This window comes from Brachionichthys hirsutus, unplaced genomic scaffold (genome assembly GCF_040956055.1).
Source record: "Brachionichthys hirsutus isolate HB-005 unplaced genomic scaffold, CSIRO-AGI_Bhir_v1 contig_1303, whole genome shotgun sequence".
Lineage (NCBI taxonomy): Eukaryota > Metazoa > Chordata > Actinopteri > Lophiiformes > Brachionichthyidae > Brachionichthys > Brachionichthys hirsutus.
In genome coordinates, this window is record NW_027180706.1 from 24,345 (window position 1) to 45,862 (window position 21,518).

Genomic DNA, 21,518 nt, shown 5'->3' on the forward strand with positions numbered 1-21,518 from the left:
ATGGCGGCTCCTGCTCATGTCTCCAGAGTCCGCACCATGTACAAGAGGATCCTGGTGCTGCACCGGTTCCTGCCCGTGGACCTGAAGGCCCTGGGGGACCAGTACGTGAAGGACGAGTTCAGAAGACACCGACGCGCTTCCGCCGAGGAGGCGAGGCGCTTCATGGCGGAGTGGCAGGTAAGCCAAGCCGAACCCCGGGCCGTCCTGTGCGGGGACACTCGTGGACCGGGCCGTCCTGTGCGGGGACACTCGTGGGTCCGGACCGTCCTGTGCGGGGACGCTCGTGGACCGGTCCTGTGCGGGGACACTCGTGGACCGGTCCTGTGCGGGGACGCTCGGACTCCCTCTGATTTATTGATGTCTCTCGTTGCATTGAGTCATTATTCAATCTGCAAACAGCGTGTGAGCTAAAACCACGAAGGGAAGTCAGTAGAACCCAGATCTGCAGCTGCTGATCCGGATCCGGCCCCAGGAGGAGCCCGGGTCCGGGTCCGGGTCTGGGTCTGGGTCCGGCCCCAGGGTCCGGGTCCGGGTCCGGGTCCGGGTCTGGGTCTGGGTCCGGGTCTGGGTCCGGGTCTGGGTCCGGCCCCAGGAGGAGCCCGGGTCCGGGTCCGGGTCTGGGTCCGGCCCCAGGAGGAGCCCGGGTCCGGGTCCGGGTCCGGGTCCGGGTCTGGGTCCGGCCCCAGGGTCCGGGTCCGGGTCCGGGTCCGGGTCCGGGCCCAGGAGGAGCCCGGGTCCGGGTCCGGGTCCGGGTCTGGGTCCGGGTCTGGGTCCGGCCCCAGGAGGAGCCCGGGTCCGGCTCGGGTTGGACTGGTCATGTCGGTTCAGCTCCACACGGTGGCAGAGCAGCGTCGGAATAGAACGGGACTCTTCAACTGATGATGATGATGATGATGATGATGATGATGATGATGAAATGGATTCTTCATTAATGTCAGGAGGGAAATAGTGGCTCGAATTTTAATAGAGCTCCAGCCTTCAAAAACGACGTTTAAAACCCATTTCAGGAGCAGAACTTTTATTTTATTTTATTTTATTTTAATGTGGTTTCACGTCTTTCACGGGTGACCTGGTGGCAACCAATCAGAAAACAGCTCCACACTCCCACCATCAGCTCCTTCGGAACACGCCTCCATGTGCCAAGGGACGTGGATGTGTACTCTATTGTGTACTTTTAAATAGTTTAGTGTACTCTATGTTGTACGTTTAAATAGTTTAGTTTACTCTATTGTGTACTTTTAAATAGTTTAGTGTACTCTATGTTGTACGTTTAAATAGTTTAGTTTACTCTATTGTGTACTTTTAAATAGTTTAGTTTACTCTATTGTAATATTAAATAGTTTAGTTTACTCTATTGTGTACTTTTAAATAGTTGAGTTTACTCTATGTTGTACTTTTAAATAGTTGAGTTTCCTCTGTTGTACTTTTAAATAGTTTAGTTTACTCTATGTTGTACCTTTTAAATAGTTTAGTTTACTCTATTGTGTACTTTTAAATAGTTTAGTTTACTCTATTGTAATATTAAATAGTTTAATTTACTCTATTGTGTACTTTTAAATAGTTGAGTTTACTCTATGTTGTACTTTTAAATAGTTGAGTTTCCTCTGTTGTAATATTAAATAGTTTAGTTTACTCTATGTTGTACTTTTAAATAGTTTAGTTTACTCTATGTTGTACTTTTAAATAGTTAGATTACTCTGTGTTGTACTTTTAAATAGTTTAGTTTACTCTATTGTGTACTTTTAAATAGTTGAATTTACTCTATTGTAATATTAAATAGTTTAGTTTACTCTATTGTGTACTTTTAAATAGTTGAGTTTCCTCTGTTGTAATATTAAATAGTTTAGTTTACTCTATGTTGTACTTTTAAATAGTTTAGATTACTCTGTGTTGTACTTTTAAATAGTTTAGTTTACTCTATTGTGTACTTTTAAATAGTTTAGTGCACTCTATGTTGTACGTTTAAATAGTTTAGTATACTCTATTGTGTACTTTTAAATAGTTGAGTTTCCTCTGTTGTAATATTAAATAGTTTAGATTACTCTATGTTGTACTTTTAAATAGTTGAGTTTCCTCTATGTTGTACTTTTAAATAGTTTAGTTTCCTCTATGTTGTACTCTTAAATAGTTTTGTGTACTCTGTTGTGGGAATCGTTCTTGGGTTTCCGTTTCCTTTTTATTGAGTAATAAATTTGTGAATGACTCACAGCCTGTGAGAAACGTGTAACGTTACAAACAACAACAAAAAGTACTTCAACAAAAAACCATAAAAACCAAAGTGACTTATCCTTCGTGAGGCAGAAACAATAAATAGAAGACAAGCATATACCCGTTTTTGCTCTGTAACTATGGTAACCATGTTATAACAGTGTGAACCCTGTTAGGTTGCGTGTTAGATTCCTTGCATTGCCAGACTGCTGTAACTTGTTTTTGTCCTGGTATCTGTTCTTATCAGGTTTTTGAAGTAAAGCCACACGGGGCTACTTTGCTGAACGTTCTTATCTCGGGGGGGGGGGGGGGGGGGGGGGGGGGTCCGATCTTTAAAAAGCCTGACCTGGACACACAACAACCTAAACCAGCGGCCCCCAACCATTTTCCTGCCACGGACCGAGGGGGGATTAAATATAAATTAAGGAATATAATCTTGCCAATAAACTTTATATTATGCACTTTCAATTACTATTAAAGTATTACACTAATATCTACTCATTAGTTGTGCTCTCAATAATCGCTTCTGTTCTTCATGTTCACGTTTTTTGTGCCATAAATTCCACATTCTTGTCTTTTATTCCTGGTTTCTTGGTCTCTCTGTGCCGGAGCCGTTTTAACCCCTTCATTACTTCGTTAACGAAGCTAATCAGCTGGAGATAAACCGAGTTTTAAGTCTGACTCCTGGTTTGTCTGTTAAAAGAGGTTTTCTTTTCTTCCTCCTCCTCCTCTTCCTCAGTTGGACTTTCCCCTTACCAAAGAAGCTCTCCAAAGACGTTTGTTTTTTAATTTAATCTTCACTAGTTCACGTCTGTTTTTAGTAACGTATCACGTAAAGCATGAACATTCACAGAATCCGGTCGTTTTTCAAAATAAAACACCTTTTAGACGCTAATAATCGATACAACGGAAATGTTATAGATTAGTTATTCTTTCTGTGCGGCCCGGTAACAAAGCCTCACGGACCGGTGGTTTGGGACCGGTGACCTAAACCACTAATAAGGTGTCTGGGGTTTACGTTTTCTTGTGTAACAAGTTCACAAGTCAAAGGGTAACAAGAACGAACGTGTAATAACAAGAATGAACGTGTAATAACGAGAATGAACGTGTAATAACGAGAATGAACGTGTAATAACGAGAATGAACGTGTAATAACGAGAATGAACGTGTAATAGCGAGAATGAACGTGTAATAGCGAGAATGAGCGTGTAATAGCGAGAATGAACGTGTAATAACGAGAATGAACGTGTAATAGCGAGCATTAACGTGTAACAGCGAGACTGACCGTGTAATAGCGAGAATGAACGTGTAATAGCGAGAATGAACGTGTAATAGCGAGAATGAACGTGTAATAGCGAGAATGAGCGTGTAATAGCGAGAATGAACGTGTAATAGCGAGAATGAACGTGTAATAGCGAGAATGAACGTGTAATAGTGAGAATGAACGTGTAATAGTGAGAATGAACGTGTAATAGCGAGAATGAATGTGTAATAGCGAGAATGAGCGTGTAATAGCAAGCATTAACGTGTAATAACGAGGATGAACACGGCTCAGGTAGTTTCTCTCAGACTCATTGCAGCCACCTGAAGATCAGTGACAGTTCATTTTGATGAACAAAAGCGTTTCTGCTTTTGCACCAGACAGGCGACGTCTTTTCTCATCTCATGTCCAGCCAAGCTAATCAGGCGCTCGCTTTCACTATAGCAGGGGGTGGAGCCATAGGCTCGGCAGGTGGGCGGAGCTGTAGGTGACCTCATGGCAGAGCGGGAGGAGACTGCGGCTGACTTTCAGACCTTTACGGGGGTGGATAAGATCGATTTCATATGGAGGAAACGACCGATCCTGCAAAATGAAGGAAATCCCTATTCTATCCCTTTTATCATCGCCGTGACCACGTTGTTGTTGTTGACGACGGACACCGTTATTTGTGCCCATACTCGGTTGTGACTTTTGTTTTCGGTTAACCGGACAGCTCTGGTGGTTCCTGAGTTGGGAATAATTCAGACTAAATCAAGTCCGGCTAAGGTGATGACCCTTTTTTTGTGGAATCGGCCCCTCCAGCTTCGTTTGCCATTTCACAGCAACGATGTGAAAACTGTAGTATCTGTGTTTCCTCCCAGAGACGTTGATTCCAGTTACAGCATATTGATCGTCCCAGGCCTGATCTAATCTGGTGTGAGCAGAGAGCCACTTGATGGTGAGTTACGAGTCGGGCATGAACGACGTCTGGTTTCAGGAACCGGCGAGAGATCAAATATTCCCAAGCTATTGCTCAGCATGCCAGGTGTTTACACGGTGGAGAACCAGGGCTTCCCTTGAGGGTCAGATAGTGGATCACCCATCGAGACTCTTCATCATGTCCACCGGCTCTCTGGCGTGCCGCGTCATCGTCCCAACATTCAGAGTCTCTACTCTCAGTCCTGAACTCTTCCATTCCCTCTTCTCTTGCTGCTGATGCACTCGTCTTCCTCCTCTTCTTCGTCTCTGTCGTCGACCCTCAGTAATCCATCTTCCAGCAGCGCCCCCCGGGTTAACAAAGCTGTGTATTTTTGGAGGAAACTGGAGAAACTGTTGCAGACATGGGCATTCCGCTGATAGAACACAAACACTGCAACAGCGCTACCCGCTCCGCCACCCTGCCACCCCATAATTACAAGTAATACTATTTATTAACAGCCAAAGGAAGTTTTTACACCAAAACCATTTATTTTTGTACGTACAACCTATTATGTAATAAACAGCACTATAACAACACAAACTTTCTGTTACTCCTTTCTAGAGGTGAATTTCAGCTGAATCTGTTTCTTCAGAAACGGGCGAGGAACGAGGCTCAAAACGAGATTACAAGCACTGAGTAATCCATTTATTTGAGAGGCACTCGTGGGAGACCTCTGCTGCTAATAAATCATCTGTCCCCAAAGACACGCAGGGACTGTGAGCTGCACGGAGCCACTCGAAGCTGTGCTGGATCAGGAACCATCAGTTCAACCCGTTTGTCTTTGTCGGGCTTGGCTGAATGTACCGGTGCCCACCGGTCATATTATTAGAACCCAGAACTATCATCGCAAACGATCATCATCCCAGTCCTGGGAGTGCGAGATAAGATGTAGAAGATTCTTTCACCCTGTTAGGACTTACATTCACACTTTGAACCTCTGTCCACAGGGAAGGGGGGGGGGGGGGGGGGTAATAGGGAGGACTCAACGGCATGTCTTGGATTACATGGCCAGTATTTCTGAGGAGGACGGATTTGGCTGCACTGTTCTGAGCAATATTCATCTCGAAAAGATATTTCTCAGGGCGTTGCTAAACACGGGGCGTTGCTAAACACAGGGTGTTGCTAAACACAGGGTGTTGCTAAACACGGGGCGTTGCTAAACACGGGGAGTTGCTAAACACGGGGCGTTACCCATGAGATGAAACAGGGCATTACTAAACAGAGCATTACTAAACAGGGCATTACTAAACAGGTTACTAAACAGGGCGTTACTAAACAGGGCGTTACTAAACAGGGCGTTACTAAACAGGGCGTTACTAAACAGGGCATTACTAAACAGGGCGTTACTAAACAGGGTGTTGCTAAACGTGGGGCATTGCTAAACACAGGGCGTTACCCATGAGATGAAACAAGGCATTACTAAACAGGGCATTACTAAACAGGGCATTACTAAACAGGGCGTTACTGAACAGGGCGTTACTAAACAGGGCGTTACTAAACAGGGCGTTACTAAACAGGGCATTACTAAACAGGGCATTACTAAACAGGGCGTTACTAAACAGGGCATTACTAAACAGGGCATTACTAAACAGGGCATTACTAAACAGGGCATTACTAAACAGGGCGTTACTAAACAGGGCGTTACTAAACGGGGTGTTGCTAAACGCGGGGCGTTGCTAAACACAGGGCGTTACCCATGAGATGAAACAGGGCATTACTAAACAGGGCGTTACTAAACAGGTTACTAAACAGGGCGTTACTAAACAGGGTGTTGCTAAACGCGGGGCGTTGCTAAACGCAGGGCATTACCCATGAGATGAAACAGGGCGCTACTAAACAGGGCATTACTAAACAGGGCATTACTAAACAGGGCATTACTAAACAGGGCGTTACTAAACAGGGCGTTACTAAACAGGTTACTAAACAGGGCGTTACTAAACAGGGTGTTGCTAAACACAGGGCGTTACTAAACAGGGCATTACTAAACAGGGCGTTACTAAACGTGGGGCGTTGCTAAACACAGGGCGTTACCCATGAGATGAAACAGGGCATTACTAAACAGGGCGTTACTAAACAGGGCGTTACTAAACAGGGTGTTGCTAAACACAGGGCGTTACCCATGAGATGAAACAGGGCATTACTAAACAGGGCGTTACTAAACAGGGCGTTACTAAACAGGGTGTTGCTAAACACGGGGCGTTGCTAAACACAGGGCGTTACCCATGAGATGAAACAGGGCATTACTAAACAGGGCATTACTAAACAGGGCGTTACTAAACAGGTTACTAAACAGGGCGTTACTAAACAGGGTGTTGCTAAACGCGGGGCGTTGCTAAACACAGGGCGTTACCCATGAGATGAAACAGGGCGTTACTAAACAGGGCTTTACCCATGAGATGAAACAGGGCATTACTAAACAGGGCATTACTAAACAGGGCGTTACTAAACAGGGCATTACTAAACAGGGCGTTACGAAACAGGTTACTAAACAGGGCGTTACTAAACAGGGTGTTGCTAAACGCGGGGCGTTGCTAAACACAGGGCGTTACCCATGAGATGAAACAGGGCATTACTAAACAGGGCATTACTAAACAGGGCATTACTAAACAGGGCATTACTAAACAGGGCGTTACTAAACAGGGCGTTACTAAACAGGGTGTTACTAAACGCGGGGCATTGCTAAACACAGGGCGTTACCCATTAGATGAAACAGGGCATTACTAAACAGGGCATTACTAAACAGGGCGTTACTAAACAGGGCGTTACTAAACAGGGTGTTGCTAAACACGGGGCGTTGCTAAACACAGGGCGTTCCTAAACACAGGGCGTTACCCATGAGATGAAACAGGGCATTACTAAACAGGGCGTTACCCATGAGATGAAACAGGGCATTACTAAACAGGGCATTACTAAACAGGGCGTTACTAAACAGGTTACTAAACAGGGCGTTACTAAACAGGGTGTTGCTAAACGCGGGGCGTTGCTAAACACAGGGCGTTACCCATGAGATGAAACAGGGCGTTACTAAACAGGGCGTTACCCATGAGATGAAACAGGGCATTACTAAACAGGGCATTACTAAACAGGGCGTTACGAAACAGGTTACTAAACAGGGCGTTACTAAACAGGGTGTTGCTAAACGCGGGGCGTTGCTAAACACAGGGCGTTACCCATGAGATGAAACAGGGCATTACTAAACAGGGCATTACTAAACAGGGCGTTACTAAACAGGGCGTTACCCATGAGATGAAACAGGGCATTACTAAACAGGGCGTTACTAAACAGGGCGTTACTAAACAGGGCGTTACTAAACAGGGCGTTGCTAAACACGGGGCATTGCTAAACACGGGGCGTTGCTAAACACAGGGCGTTACCCATGAGATGAAACAGGGCGTTACTAAACAGGGCGTTACCCATGAGATGAAACAGGGCATTACTAAACAGGGCATTACTAAACAGGGCGTTACGAAACAGGTTACTAAACAGGGCGTTACTAAACAGGGTGTTGCTAAACGCGGGGCGTTGCTAAACACAGGGCGTTACCCATGAGATGAAACAGGGCATTACTAAACAGGGCGTTACTAAACAGGGCATTACTAAACAGGGCATTACTAAACAGGGCATTACTAAACAGGGCGTTACTAAACAGGTTACTAAACAGGGCGTTACTAAACAGGGTGTTACTAAACGCGGGGCATTGCTAAACACAGGGCGTTACCCATTAGATGAAACAGGGCATTACTAAACAGGGCATTACTAAACAGGGCGTTACTAAACAGGGTGTTGCTAAACACGGGGCGTTGCTAAACACAGGGCGTTCCTAAACACAGGGCGTTACCCATGAGATGAAACAGGGCATTACTAAACAGGGCGTTACCCATGAGATGAAACAGGGCATTACTAAACAGGGCGTTACTAAACAGGTTACTAAACAGGGCGTTACTAAACAGGGTGTTGCTAAACGCGGAGCGTTGCTAAACACAGGGCGTTACCCATGAGATGAAACAGGGCGTTACTAAACAGGGCGTTACCCATGAGATGAAACAGGGCATTACTAAACAGGGCATTACTAAACAGGGCGTTACTAAACAGGGCATTACTAAACAGGGCGTTACTAAACAGGGCATTACTAAACAGGGCGTTACGAAACAGGTTACTAAACAGGGCGTTACTAAACAGGGTGTTGCTAAACGCGGGGCGTTGCTAAACACAGGGCGTTACCCATGAGATGAAACAGGGCATTACTAAACAGGGCATTACTAAACAGGGCGTTACTAAACAGGGCATTACTAAACAGGGCGTTACTAAACAGGGCATTACTAAACAGGGCATTACTAAACAGGGCGTTACTAAACAGGTTACTAAACAGGGCGTTACTAAACAGGGTGTTACTAAACGCGGGGCATTGCTAAACACAGGGCGTTACCCATTAGATGAAACAGGGCATTACTAAACAGGGCATTACTAAACAGGGCGTTACTAAACAGGGTGTTGCTAAACACGGGGCGTTGCTAAACACAGGGCGTTCCTAAACACAGGGCGTTACCCATGAGATGAAACAGGGCATTACTAAACAGGGCGTTACCCATGAGATGAAACAGGGCATTACTAAACAGGGCATTACTAAACAGGGCATTACTAAACAGGGCGTTACTAAACAGGGTGTTGCTAAACGCGGGGCGTTGCTAAACACAGGGCGTTACCCATGAGATGAAACAGGGCATTACTAAACAGGGCATTACTAAACAGGGCGTTACTAAACAGGGCGTTACCCATGAGATGAAACAGGGCATTACTAAACAGGGCGTTACTAAACAGGGCGTTACTAAACAGGGCGTTACTAAACAGGGCGTTGCTAAACACGGGGCATTGCTAAACACGGGGCGTTGCTAAACACAGGGCGTTACCCATGAGATGAAACAGGGCGTTACTAAACAGGGCGTTACCCATGAGATGAAACAGGGCATTACTAAACAGGGCATTACTAAACAGGGCGTTACGAAACAGGTTACTAAACAGGGCGTTACTAAACAGGGTGTTGCTAAACGCGGGGCGTTGCTAAACACAGGGCGTTACCCATGAGATGAAACAGGGCATTACTAAACAGGGCATTACTAAACAGGGCGTTACTAAACAGGGCGTTACCCATGAGATGAAACAGGGCATTACTAAACAGGGCGTTACTAAACAGGGCGTTACTAAACAGGGCGTTACTAAACAGGGCGTTGCTAAACACGGGGCATTGCTAAACACGGGGCGTTGCTAAACACAGGGCGTTACCCATGAGATGAAACAGGGCGTTACTAAACAGGGCGTTACCCATGAGATGAAACAGGGCATTACTAAACAGGGCATTACTAAACAGGGCGTTACGAAACAGGTTACTAAACAGGGCGTTACTAAACAGGGTGTTGCTAAACGCGGGGCGTTGCTAAACACAGGGCGTTACCCATGAGATGAAACAGGGCATTACTAAACAGGGCGTTACTAAACAGGGCATTACTAAACAGGGCATTACTAAACAGGGCATTACTAAACAGGGCGTTACTAAACAGGTTACTAAACAGGGCGTTACTAAACAGGGTGTTACTAAACGCGGGGCATTGCTAAACACAGGGCGTTACCCATTAGATGAAACAGGGCATTACTAAACAGGGCATTACTAAACAGGGCGTTACTAAACAGGGTGTTGCTAAACACGGGGCGTTGCTAAACACAGGGCGTTCCTAAACACAGGGCGTTACCCATGAGATGAAACAGGGCATTACTAAACAGGGCGTTACCCATGAGATGAAACAGGGCATTACTAAACAGGGCGTTACTAAACAGGTTACTAAACAGGGCGTTACTAAACAGGGTGTTGCTAAACGCGGGGCGTTGCTAAACACAGGGCGTTACCCATGAGATGAAACAGGGCGTTACTAAACAGGGCGTTACCCATGAGATGAAACAGGGCATTACTAAACAGGGCGTTACTAAACAGGGCATTACTAAACAGGGCGTTACTAAACAGGGCATTACTAAACAGGGCGTTACGAAACAGGTTACTAAACAGGGCGTTACTAAACAGGGTGTTGCTAAACGCGGGGCGTTGCTAAACACAGGGCGTTACCCATGAGATGAAACAGGGCATTACTAAACAGGGCATTACTAAACAGGGCGTTACTAAACAGGGCATTACTAAACAGGGCGTTACTAAACAGGGCATTACTAAACAGGGCATTACTAAACAGGGCGTTACTAAACAGGTTACTAAACAGGGCGTTACTAAACAGGGTGTTACTAAACGCGGGGCATTGCTAAACACAGGGCGTTACCCATTAGATGAAACAGGGCATTACTAAACAGGGCATTACTAAACAGGGCGTTACTAAACAGGGTGTTGCTAAACACGGGGCGTTGCTAAACACGGGGCGTTGCTAAACACAGGGCGTTCCTAAACACAGGGCGTTACCCATGAGATGAAACAGGGCATTACTAAACAGGGCGTTACCCATGAGATGAAACAGGGCATTACTAAACAGGGCATTACTAAACAGGGCGTTACTAAACAGGGTGTTGCTAAACGCGGGGCGTTGCTAAACACAGGGCGTTACCCATGAGATGAAACAGGGCATTACTAAACAGGGCATTACTAAACAGGGCGTTACTAAACAGGGCGTTACCCATGAGATGAAACAGGGCATTACTAAACAGGGCGTTACTAAACAGGGCGTTACTAAACAGGGCATTACTAAACAGGGCGTTACTAAACAGGGTGTTGCTAAACGCGGGGCGTTGCTAAACACAGGGCGTTACCCATGAGATGAAACAAGGCATTACTAAACAGGGCGTTACTAAACAGGGCATTACTAAACAGGGCATTACTAAACAGGGCATTACTAAACAGGGCGTTACTAAACAGGTTACTAAACAGGGCGTTACTAAACAGGGTGTTACTAAACGCGGGGCATTGCTAAACACAGGGCGTTACCCATTAGATGAAACAGGGCATTACTAAACAGGGCATTACTAAACAGGGCGTTACTAAACAGGGTGTTGCTAAACACGGGGCGTTGCTAAACACAGGGCGTTCCTAAACACAGGGCGTTACCCATGAGATGAAACAGGGCATTACTAAACAGGGCGTTACCCATGAGATGAAACAGGGCATTACTAAACAGGGCGTTACTAAACAGGTTACTAAACAGGGCGTTACTAAACAGGGTGTTGCTAAACGCGGGGCGTTGCTAAACACAGGGCGTTACCCATGAGATGAAACAGGGCGTTACTAAACAGGGCGTTACCCATGAGATGAAACAGGGCATTACTAAACAGGGCGTTACTAAACAGGGCATTACTAAACAGGGCGTTACTAAACAGGGCATTACTAAACAGGGCGTTACGAAACAGGTTACTAAACAGGGCGTTACTAAACAGGGTGTTGCTAAACGCGGGGCGTTGCTAAACACGGGGCGTTACCCATGAGATGAAACAGGGCATTACTAAACAGGGCATTACTAAACAGGGCGTTACTAAACAGGGCATTACTAAACAGGGCGTTACTAAACAGGGCATTACTAAACAGGGCATTACTAAACAGGGCGTTACTAAACAGGTTACTAAACAGGGCGTTACTAAACAGGGTGTTACTAAACGCGGGGCATTGCTAAACACAGGGCGTTACCCATTAGATGAAACAGGGCATTACTAAACAGGGCATTACTAAACAGGGCGTTACTAAACAGGGTGTTGCTAAACACGGGGCGTTGCTAAACACAGGGCGTTCCTAAACACAGGGCGTTACCCATGAGATGAAACAGGGCATTACTAAACAGGGCGTTACCCATGAGATGAAACAGGGCATTACTAAACAGGGCATTACTAAACAGGGCGTTACTAAACAGGGTGTTGCTAAACGCGGGGCGTTGCTAAACACAGGGCGTTACCCATGAGATGAAACAGGGCATTACTAAACAGGGCATTACTAAACAGGGCGTTACTAAACAGGGCGTTACCCATGAGATGAAACAGGGCATTACTAAACAGGGCGTTACTAAACAGGGCGTTACTAAACAGGGCATTACTAAACAGGGCGTTACTAAACAGGGTGTTGCTAAACGCGGGGCGTTGCTAAACACAGGGCGTTACCCATGAGATGAAACAGGGCATTACTAAACAGGGCATTACTAAACAGGGCGTTACTAAACAGGGCGTTACCCATGAGATGAAACAGGGCATTACTAAACAGGGCGTTACTAAACAGGGCGTTACTAAACAGGGCGTTACTAAACAGGGCGTTGCTAAACACGGGGCATTGCTAAACACGGGGCGTTGCTAAACACAGGGCGTTACCCATGAGATGAAACAGGGCGTTACTAAACAGGGCGTTACCCATGAGATGAAACAGGGCATTACTAAACAGGGCATTACTAAACAGGGCGTTACGAAACAGGTTACTAAACAGGGCGTTACTAAACAGGGTGTTGCTAAACGCGGGGCGTTGCTAAACACAGGGCGTTACCCATGAGATGAAACAGGGCATTACTAAACAGGGCATTACTAAACAGGGCGTTACTAAACAGGGCGTTACCCATGAGATGAAACAGGGCATTACTAAACAGGGCGTTACTAAACAGGGCGTTACTAAACAGGGCGTTGCTAAACACGGGGCATTGCTAAACACGGGGCGTTGCTAAACACAGGGCGTTACCCATGAGATGAAACAGGGCGTTACTAAACAGGGCGTTACCCATGAGATGAAACAGGGCATTACTAAACAGGGCATTACTAAACAGGGCGTTACGAAACAGGTTACTAAACAGGGCGTTACTAAACAGGGTGTTGCTAAACGCGGGGCGTTGCTAAACACAGGGCGTTACCCATGAGATGAAACAGGGCATTACTAAACAGGGCGTTACTAAACAGGGCATTACTAAACAGGGCATTACTAAACAGGGCATTACTAAACAGGGCGTTACTAAACAGGTTACTAAACAGGGCGTTACTAAACAGGGTGTTACTAAACGCGGGGCATTGCTAAACACAGGGCGTTACCCATTAGATGAAACAGGGCATTACTAAACAGGGCATTACTAAACAGGGCGTTACTAAACAGGGTGTTGCTAAACACGGGGCGTTGCTAAACACAGGGCGTTCCTAAACACAGGGCGTTACCCATGAGATGAAACAGGGCATTACTAAACAGGGCGTTACCCATGAGATGAAACAGGGCATTACTAAACAGGGCGTTACTAAACAGGTTACTAAACAGGGCGTTACTAAACAGGGTGTTGCTAAACGCGGGGCGTTGCTAAACACAGGGCGTTACCCATGAGATGAAACAGGGCGTTACTAAACAGGGCGTTACCCATGAGATGAAACAGGGCATTACTAAACAGGGCATTACTAAACAGGGCGTTACTAAACAGGGCATTACTAAACAGGGCGTTGCTAAACACGGGGCATTGCTAAACACGGGGCGTTGCTAAACACAGGGCGTTACCCATGAGATGAAACAGGGCGTTACTAAACAGGGCGTTACCCATGAGATGAAACAGGGCGTTACTAAACAGGGCGTTACCCATGAGATGAAACAGGGCATTACTAAACAGGGCATTACTAAACAGGGCGTTACTAAACAGGGCGTTACTAAACAGGGTGTTACTAAACGCGGGGCATTGCTAAACACAGGGCGTTACCCATTAGATGAAACAGGGCATTACTAAACAGGGCATTACTAAACAGGGCGTTACTAAACAGGGTGTTGCTAAACACGGGGCGTTGCTAAACACAGGGCGTTCCTAAACACAGGGCGTTACCCATGAGATGAAACAGGGCATTACTAAACAGGGCGTTACCCATGAGATGAAACAGGGCATTACTAAACAGGGCGTTACTAAACAGGTTACTAAACAGGGCGTTACTAAACAGGGTGTTGCTAAACGCGGGGCGTTGCTAAACACAGGGCGTTACCCATGAGATGAAACAGGGCGTTACTAAACAGGGCGTTACCCATGAGATGAAACAGGGCATTACTAAACAGGGCATTACTAAACAGGGCGTTACTAAACAGGGCATTACTAAACAGGGCGTTACTAAACAGGGCATTACTAAACAGGGCGTTACGAAACAGGTTACTAAACAGGGCGTTACTAAACAGGGTGTTGCTAAACGCGGGGCGTTGCTAAACACAGGGCGTTACCCATGAGATGAAACAGGGCATTACTAAACAGGGCATTACTAAACAGGGCGTTACTAAACAGGGCATTACTAAACAGGGCGTTACTAAACAGGGCATTACTAAACAGGGCATTACTAAACAGGGCGTTACTAAACAGGTTACTAAACAGGGCGTTACTAAACAGGGTGTTACTAAACGCGGGGCATTGCTAAACACAGGGCGTTACCCATTAGATGAAACAGGGCATTACTAAACAGGGCATTACTAAACAGGGCGTTACTAAACAGGGTGTTGCTAAACACGGGGCGTTGCTAAACACAGGGCGTTCCTAAACACAGGGCGTTACCCATGAGATGAAACAGGGCATTACTAAACAGGGCGTTACCCATGAGATGAAACAGGGCATTACTAAACAGGGCATTACTAAACAGGGCGTTACTAAACAGGGTGTTGCTAAACGCGGGGCGTTGCTAAACACAGGGCGTTACCCATGAGATGAAACAGGGCATTACTAAACAGGGCATTACTAAACAGGGCGTTACTAAACAGGGCGTTACCCATGAGATGAAACAGGGCATTACTAAACAGGGCGTTACTAAACAGGGCGTTACTAAACAGGGCGTTACTAAACAGGGCGTTGCTAAACACGGGGCATTGCTAAACACGGGGCGTTGCTAAACACAGGGCGTTACCCATGAGATGAAACAGGGCGTTACTAAACAGGGCGTTACCCATGAGATGAAACAGGGCATTACTAAACAGGGCATTACTAAACAGGGCGTTACGAAACAGGTTACTAAACAGGGCGTTACTAAACAGGGTGTTGCTAAACGCGGGGCGTTGCTAAACACAGGGCGTTACCCATGAGATGAAACAGGGCATTACTAAACAGGGCGTTACTAAACAGGGCATTACTAAACAGGGCATTACTAAACAGGGCATTACTAAACAGGGCGTTACTAAACAGGTTACTAAACAGGGCGTTACTAAACAGGGTGTTACTAAACGCGGGGCATTGCTAAACACAGGGCGTTACCCATTAGATGAAACAGGGCATTACTAAACAGGGCATTACTAAACAGGGCGTTACTAAACAGGGTGTTGCTAAACACGGGGCGTTGCTAAACACAGGGCGTTCCTAAACACAGGGCGTTACCCATGAGATGAAACAGGGCATTACTAAACAGGGCATTACTAAACAGGGCGTTACTAAACAGGGTGTTGCTAAACGCGGGGCGTTGCTAAACACAGGGCGTTACCCATGAGATGAAACAGGGCATTACTAAACAGGGCATTACTAAACAGGGCGTTACTAAACAGGGCGTTACCCATGAGATGAAACAGGGCATTACTAAACAGGGCGTTACTAAACAGGGCGTTACTAAACAGGGCGTTACTAAACAGGGCGTTGCTAAACACGGGGCATTGCTAAACACGGGGCGTTGCTAAACACAGGGCGTTACCCATGAGATGAAACAGGGCGTTACTAAACAGGGTGTTGCTAAACACGGGGCACTACCCATGAGATGAAACAGGGCGTGATCGAACTCTGTCATGTCAACTTCCTGCGCTGACGCCTCGGTTTCCGGCGCCACTGATTCTGTGTTAAGCCAAACCTCAGCCTTCGCTGCTCGGTGAGCTTTTGTGTTGGGGTGGCAGGGTTAAGTGTTGTCACGGTGATGGATCACCCCCCGCTGCAAAGATCTTGTTCAAGCCAAAGAATGAAGGCTTCCCGGAAACTGGGATTTATCGGGCATGACTCGGATCACCTTCCTCGAAGAACAAGAAAGCCTTGCCTTCCTTGAGGCAGATGTGGTTCGTAATGTTAGCACGGAGCCAGGTCTAGTAAAGACTGCTGGAATGTTCCTTTAAACGTAGCCCCCCTGCCTGGGGAAGGACACGTCCCCGTGGCACATCCTCACCATAATTACATTACGTTCAGGAAGAGCGCCTCAGATAAATGGCCTGTTATTTCTTACAGTGAGAGCTTTCCAGAAAGACAAGCTGCTTTATGAATTGGTAAACACCGGATGCCTAAAAGCATCCGTATGACTCACGCTGCACACACACACACACACACACACACACACACACGCACACACACACACACACACAGGTGAATAAAACCTACTTATGCTCATTTTGAATGTCGTCCTCGTGGGATTTAAAGGCTATTTGAAAGTTTTAAATTCAATCATTTGTACGTTATCAGCAACATGACCATAAATAAAGCCCCGTTTTATTTTGTGTCTGATCCCACAGCAGAGCTACTGCAGCACTGATGGGTGGAAACGTTCATGCCGGTTCTGATGCCAAGGTCTCGGAACGCCGTTAATCTCAAGGTCTCGGAACGCCGTTAATCTCAAGGTCTCAGAACGCCGTTAATCTCAAGGTCTCAGAACGCCGTTCATCTCAAGGTCTCAGAACGCCGTTAATCTCAAGGTCTCAGAACGCCGTTAATCTCAAGGTCTCAGAACGCCGTTAATCTCAAGTCTCAGAACGCCGTTAATCTCAAGGTCTCAGAACGCCGTTCATCTCAAGGTCTCAGAACGCCGTTAATCTCAAGGTCTCAGAACGCCGTTAATCTCAAGGTCTCAGAACGCCGTTAATCTCAAGGTCTCAGAACGCCGTTAATCTCAAGGTCTCAGAACGCCATTCATCTCAAGGTCTCAGAACGCCGTTAATCTCAAGTCTCAGAACGCCGTTAATCTCAAGTCTCAGAACGCCGTTAATCTCAAGGTCTCAGAACGCCGTTAATCTCAAGGTCTCAGAACGCCGTTAATCTCAAAGTCTCAGAACGCCGTTAATCTCAAATCTCAGAACGCCGTTAATCTCAAGGTCTCAGAACGCCGTTAATCTCAAGGTCTCAGAACGCCGTTAATCTCAAGGTCTCAGAACGCCGTTAATCTCAAAGTCTCAGAACGCCGTTAATCTCAAATCTCAGAACGCCGTTAATCTCAAGGTCTCAGAACGCCGTTAATCTCAAGTCTCAGAACGCCGTTGTAGAATGCCCCTGTGAATGCCCCCTGTGAATGCCCCCTGTGAATGCCCCCTGTGAATGCCCCTGTAGAATGCATCTGGTGAATGCCCCTGGAGAATGCCCCTGTGAATGCCCCTGTAGAATGCCCCTGATGATGCCTTTCTGTAGACCGCCTCATTAACAACATGCTTCATTTGCTTTTGCTGAAAATTGGTGGAAGTAAATCCAGCATGGATGATGAAGGGGCGGGGCTAGCCATTGTGGGCATCGTAAGAGACCCGAGGTCACCTCTTTAGACGTTTCTTCCTCGTGGAAAACGTTGCAGTAATCTCACAGTTCCGGTGTGTGTGTGTGTGTGTGTGTGTGTGTGTGTGTGTATCCGGTAAATTGATGGATATGTAGGTTATGACAAATCAGACACGTCTGCGTCTCTACAGGATGATTCGGTGGAGACGGGCTTTGTCTCTGCGGGATGATTCGGTGGAGACGGGCTTTGTCTCTGCGGGATGGTTCGGTGGAGACGGGCTTTGTCTCTGCGGGATGATTCGGTGGAGACGGGCTTTGTCTCTGCGGGATGATTCGGTGGAGACGGGCTTTGTCTCTGCGGGATGATTCGGTGGAGACGGGCTTTGTCTGTGCGGGATGATTCGGTGGAGACGGGCTTTGTCTGTGCGGGATGATTCGGTGGAGACGGGCTTTGTCTCTGCGGGATGATTCGGTGGAGACGGGCTTTGTCTCTGCGGGATGATTCGGTGGAGACGGGCTTTGTCTCTGCGGGATGATTCGGTGGAGACGGGCTTTGTCTGTGCGGGATGATTCGGTGGAGACGGGCTTTGTCTCTGCGGGATGATTCGGTGGAGACGGGCTTTGTCTCTGCGGGATGATTCGGTGGAGACGGGCTTTGTCTGTGCGGGATGATTCGGTGGAGACGGGCTTTGTCTGTGCGGGATGATTCGGTGGAGACGGGCTTTGTCTCTCCGGGATGATTCGGTGGAGACGAGCTTTTTCTCTGCGGGATGATTCGGTGGAGACGGGCTTTGTCTCTTCGGGATGATTCGGTGGAGACGGGCTTTGTCTCTGCGGGATGATTCGGTGGAGACGAGCTTTGTCTCTGCGGGATGATTCGGTGGAGACGAGCTTTGTCTCTGCGGGATGATTCGGTGGAGACGGGCTTTGTCTCTGCGGGATTCGGTGGAGACGGGCTTTGTCTCTTCGGGATGATTCGGTGGAGACGGGCTTTGTCTCTCCGGGATGATTCGGTGGAGACGGGCTTTGTCTCTACGGGATGATTCGGTGGAGACGGGCTTTGTCTCTGCGGGATGATTCGGTGGAGACGGGCTTTGTCTCTGCATGATGATTCGTCTTCAGCATCAGTCTCAGATGTCACACAGTGAGATGCTGAACAACATTCACCCGTCCCTTTTCTGTCCCTTTTCTGTCCCTTCCTGCAGCACTACAAGGACACCCTCCAAGCTCAAGTGCTGGACTCGGCCGGGGAGCGACGGTTCGGGGCCGACCTGTCGGAGGAGAACTTCAGCAGCCTCCAGGAGGAGCAGATAGGACAACTGTACCAACTCCTGCTGGAGTCCACCAAACCCAGCAGACGGGGGACAGAGTGAAACCACCGTCTCTCTGCCGCGAGGCTTTTAAAAAGACCTGATTATAATAAATGTCTGAGGAACTCTGTGTCCCTGTCCCCGTCTCTCACCGTGACAACGAGAAAGGGTCGTGCTGCTCTCAGGCGCGATGAGATGCATTTACGTCTTCTGAGGGACAGCTTTGAGATGTCTCTTCCACGTGTGCATGAAGTCCCGCGCTGTGTTGAAGGGGACACGAGGACATGAAGTCCAGCGCTGTGTTGAAGGGGACACGAGGACATGAAGTCCCACGCTGTGTTGAAGGGGACATGAGGACATGAAGTCCCGCGCTGTGTTGAAGGGGACACGAGGACATGAAGTCCCGCGGTGTGTTGAAGGGGACACGAGGACATGAAGTCCCGCGGTGTGTTGAAGGGGACATGAGGACATTAAGTCCCGTGCTGTGTTGAAGGGGACATGAGGACATGAAGTCCTGCGCTGTGTTGAAGGGGACATGAGGACATGAAGTCCTGCGCTGTGTTGAAGGGGACATGAGGACATGAAGTCCCGCGGTGTGTTGAAGGGGACATGAGGACATTAAGTCCCGTGCTGTGTTGAAGGGGACATGAGGACATGAAGTCCTGTGTCGAAGGGGACTTGAGGACATGAAGGCCGGCGCTGTGTTGAAGGGGACATGAGGACATGTTATCCAAGTCAAGTGGCTTCATTTGTCCAAAGATTGTCTCCCACAGAGCTTAGACGTCAATAGCAATGCGCCATGCAAAATGTCCTGATGTGTCTTTGTCCTTCATATGATCCGAATGCAATGCTGCTATGAAGCGCTCCCCCCCCACTGGCTTCTCAGCGTCTGTCCCGGCGCCGCTGTCCCCCCAGCAGCTTCCTGTGGGACACGTCGGTAAATGTCTGCAGTGCTTCAGGGGACTTTTTAGGGTTGCGTCCCATTAAAACCACAGCAGGCCCCGCCCTGTTCAGGCTTAGAATGATCACTGTGAGACGCCTGGGGGGGGACATCTGTCTCGAGGTTCACCAGCCCCGTTCACAGCTCTGGGACCAGTTTTATCACAGACGGCTCGTGTTCAGGGGGACACATCCGTTTTCAAACTGACATTTTTATTATTTTGACGCATCTGAAAATGTCCCGCATGTCCCTCCAAGCAACCATTAGCATAAAGACAAACCTTGAGTTGTTGCTGCCTCAAGGAAACTCATCGCTACGGCGACCTGCTCCACAGCCAATCAGCTTTCGTGTTCCCTGTCCTGGAGAGACATCAGCTGTTAGGATGTTTGGAACGATAAATATTCAAGTTGTCTCAATCATTGAAACAGCAACGCTGTTAAATGGAGGACGCTCCCGTCCGTCCCTCCAGAGCCGGAGATCCTGGCTCAGCTCAAGGCTGCACGGCGTCCACCGACCACCAGGGGCCGACCCTTTTCTCTCTGCTCCGGCCCCTGGTGGACGATGGACGGTGGACGTTGGACGTTGTCCACCAGGGGCCGGACCCTTTTCTCTCTGTTCCGGCCCCTGTTGGACGATGGACGTTGGACATTGTCCACCAGGGGCCGGCCCTTTTCTCTCTGCTCCGGCCCCTGGTGGACGGTGAACGATGGGACGGTGGACATTGTCCACCAGGGGCCGGCCCTTTTCTCTCTGCTCCGGCCCCTGGTGGACGGTGAACGATGGGACGGTGGACATTGTCCACCAGGGGCCGACCCTTTTCTCTCTGCTCCGGCCCCTGGTGGACAGTGGGCGGTGGACGGTGGACATTGTCCACCAGGGGCCGGACCCTTTTCTCTCTGCTCCGGCCCCTGGTGGACGTTGGACGTTGTGACTTTGTTTGATCCTGCGTGTTTGTGCTGACTGAAGTACAATCGGTCTTATTTTGTATTGATGTGAAATTTACTACGTTGCTTGATTGACTGAACATTTATTTATTGACTTTTGTTTTGCTTTCTTGATTTTTTGTATTATGTTTGTATTTCTGTGTGAAATTATTAATAAATATATTAAACACGAAGACGTTTCATCTGGACGTAGTCCCTGCAGCGTCCAACACGGATTCAGTCGACTTCCTCGTTACAGCTAGCATGACGGCTTCGTTATAAGCGTGTAATTACACGTCTACTACAGGACTCAGCCTCGATGTTCAAGCCCAGAAGTCCAGGCTGGACCCAAACATTTCAGAGTTCGGTGCAATCTGCAAAAGACATAATTAGTGCAGTCAGGAGCGAGGACATTAATGTCCCCGGGCCCGTCTGGGCCTCCCTCTGGGTGAGGAAGGCGAGGAGCTCAGAGATCCTCTGTGGTGCTGAAGGGAGGGGTGGAGCTATTCTGGGCACAGAGCAGGGGGGGG

At 47.8% G+C, this 21,518-nt stretch overlaps 1 protein-coding gene across 1 annotated transcript; it reads left to right on the forward strand.

The window, feature by feature from the left end:
• sdhaf3 (succinate dehydrogenase complex assembly factor 3) lies at positions 1-19,255 on the forward strand. Its single transcript, XM_068759493.1, has 2 exons — positions 1-177; positions 19,021-19,255. Exons 1-2 carry the CDS (start codon positions 1-3, stop codon positions 19,186-19,188), a joined length of 345 nt encoding a protein of 114 aa, XP_068615594.1. The 3' UTR covers positions 19,189-19,255.
• Positions 19,256-21,518: the final 2,263 nt, after the last annotated feature.

What these genes read in the sequence shown, in the direction of transcription:
- sdhaf3 (XM_068759493.1), top strand. Translation starts at nt 1, where the DNA reads ATGGCGGCTCCTGCTCATGTCTCCAGAGTCCGCACCATGTACAAGAGG. An exon ending in GCTTCATGGCGGAGTGGCAG is followed by an intron (nt 178 to 19,020) that starts GTAAGCCAAGCC and finishes CCCTTCCTGCAG; the next exon opens with CACTACAAGGACACCCTCCA.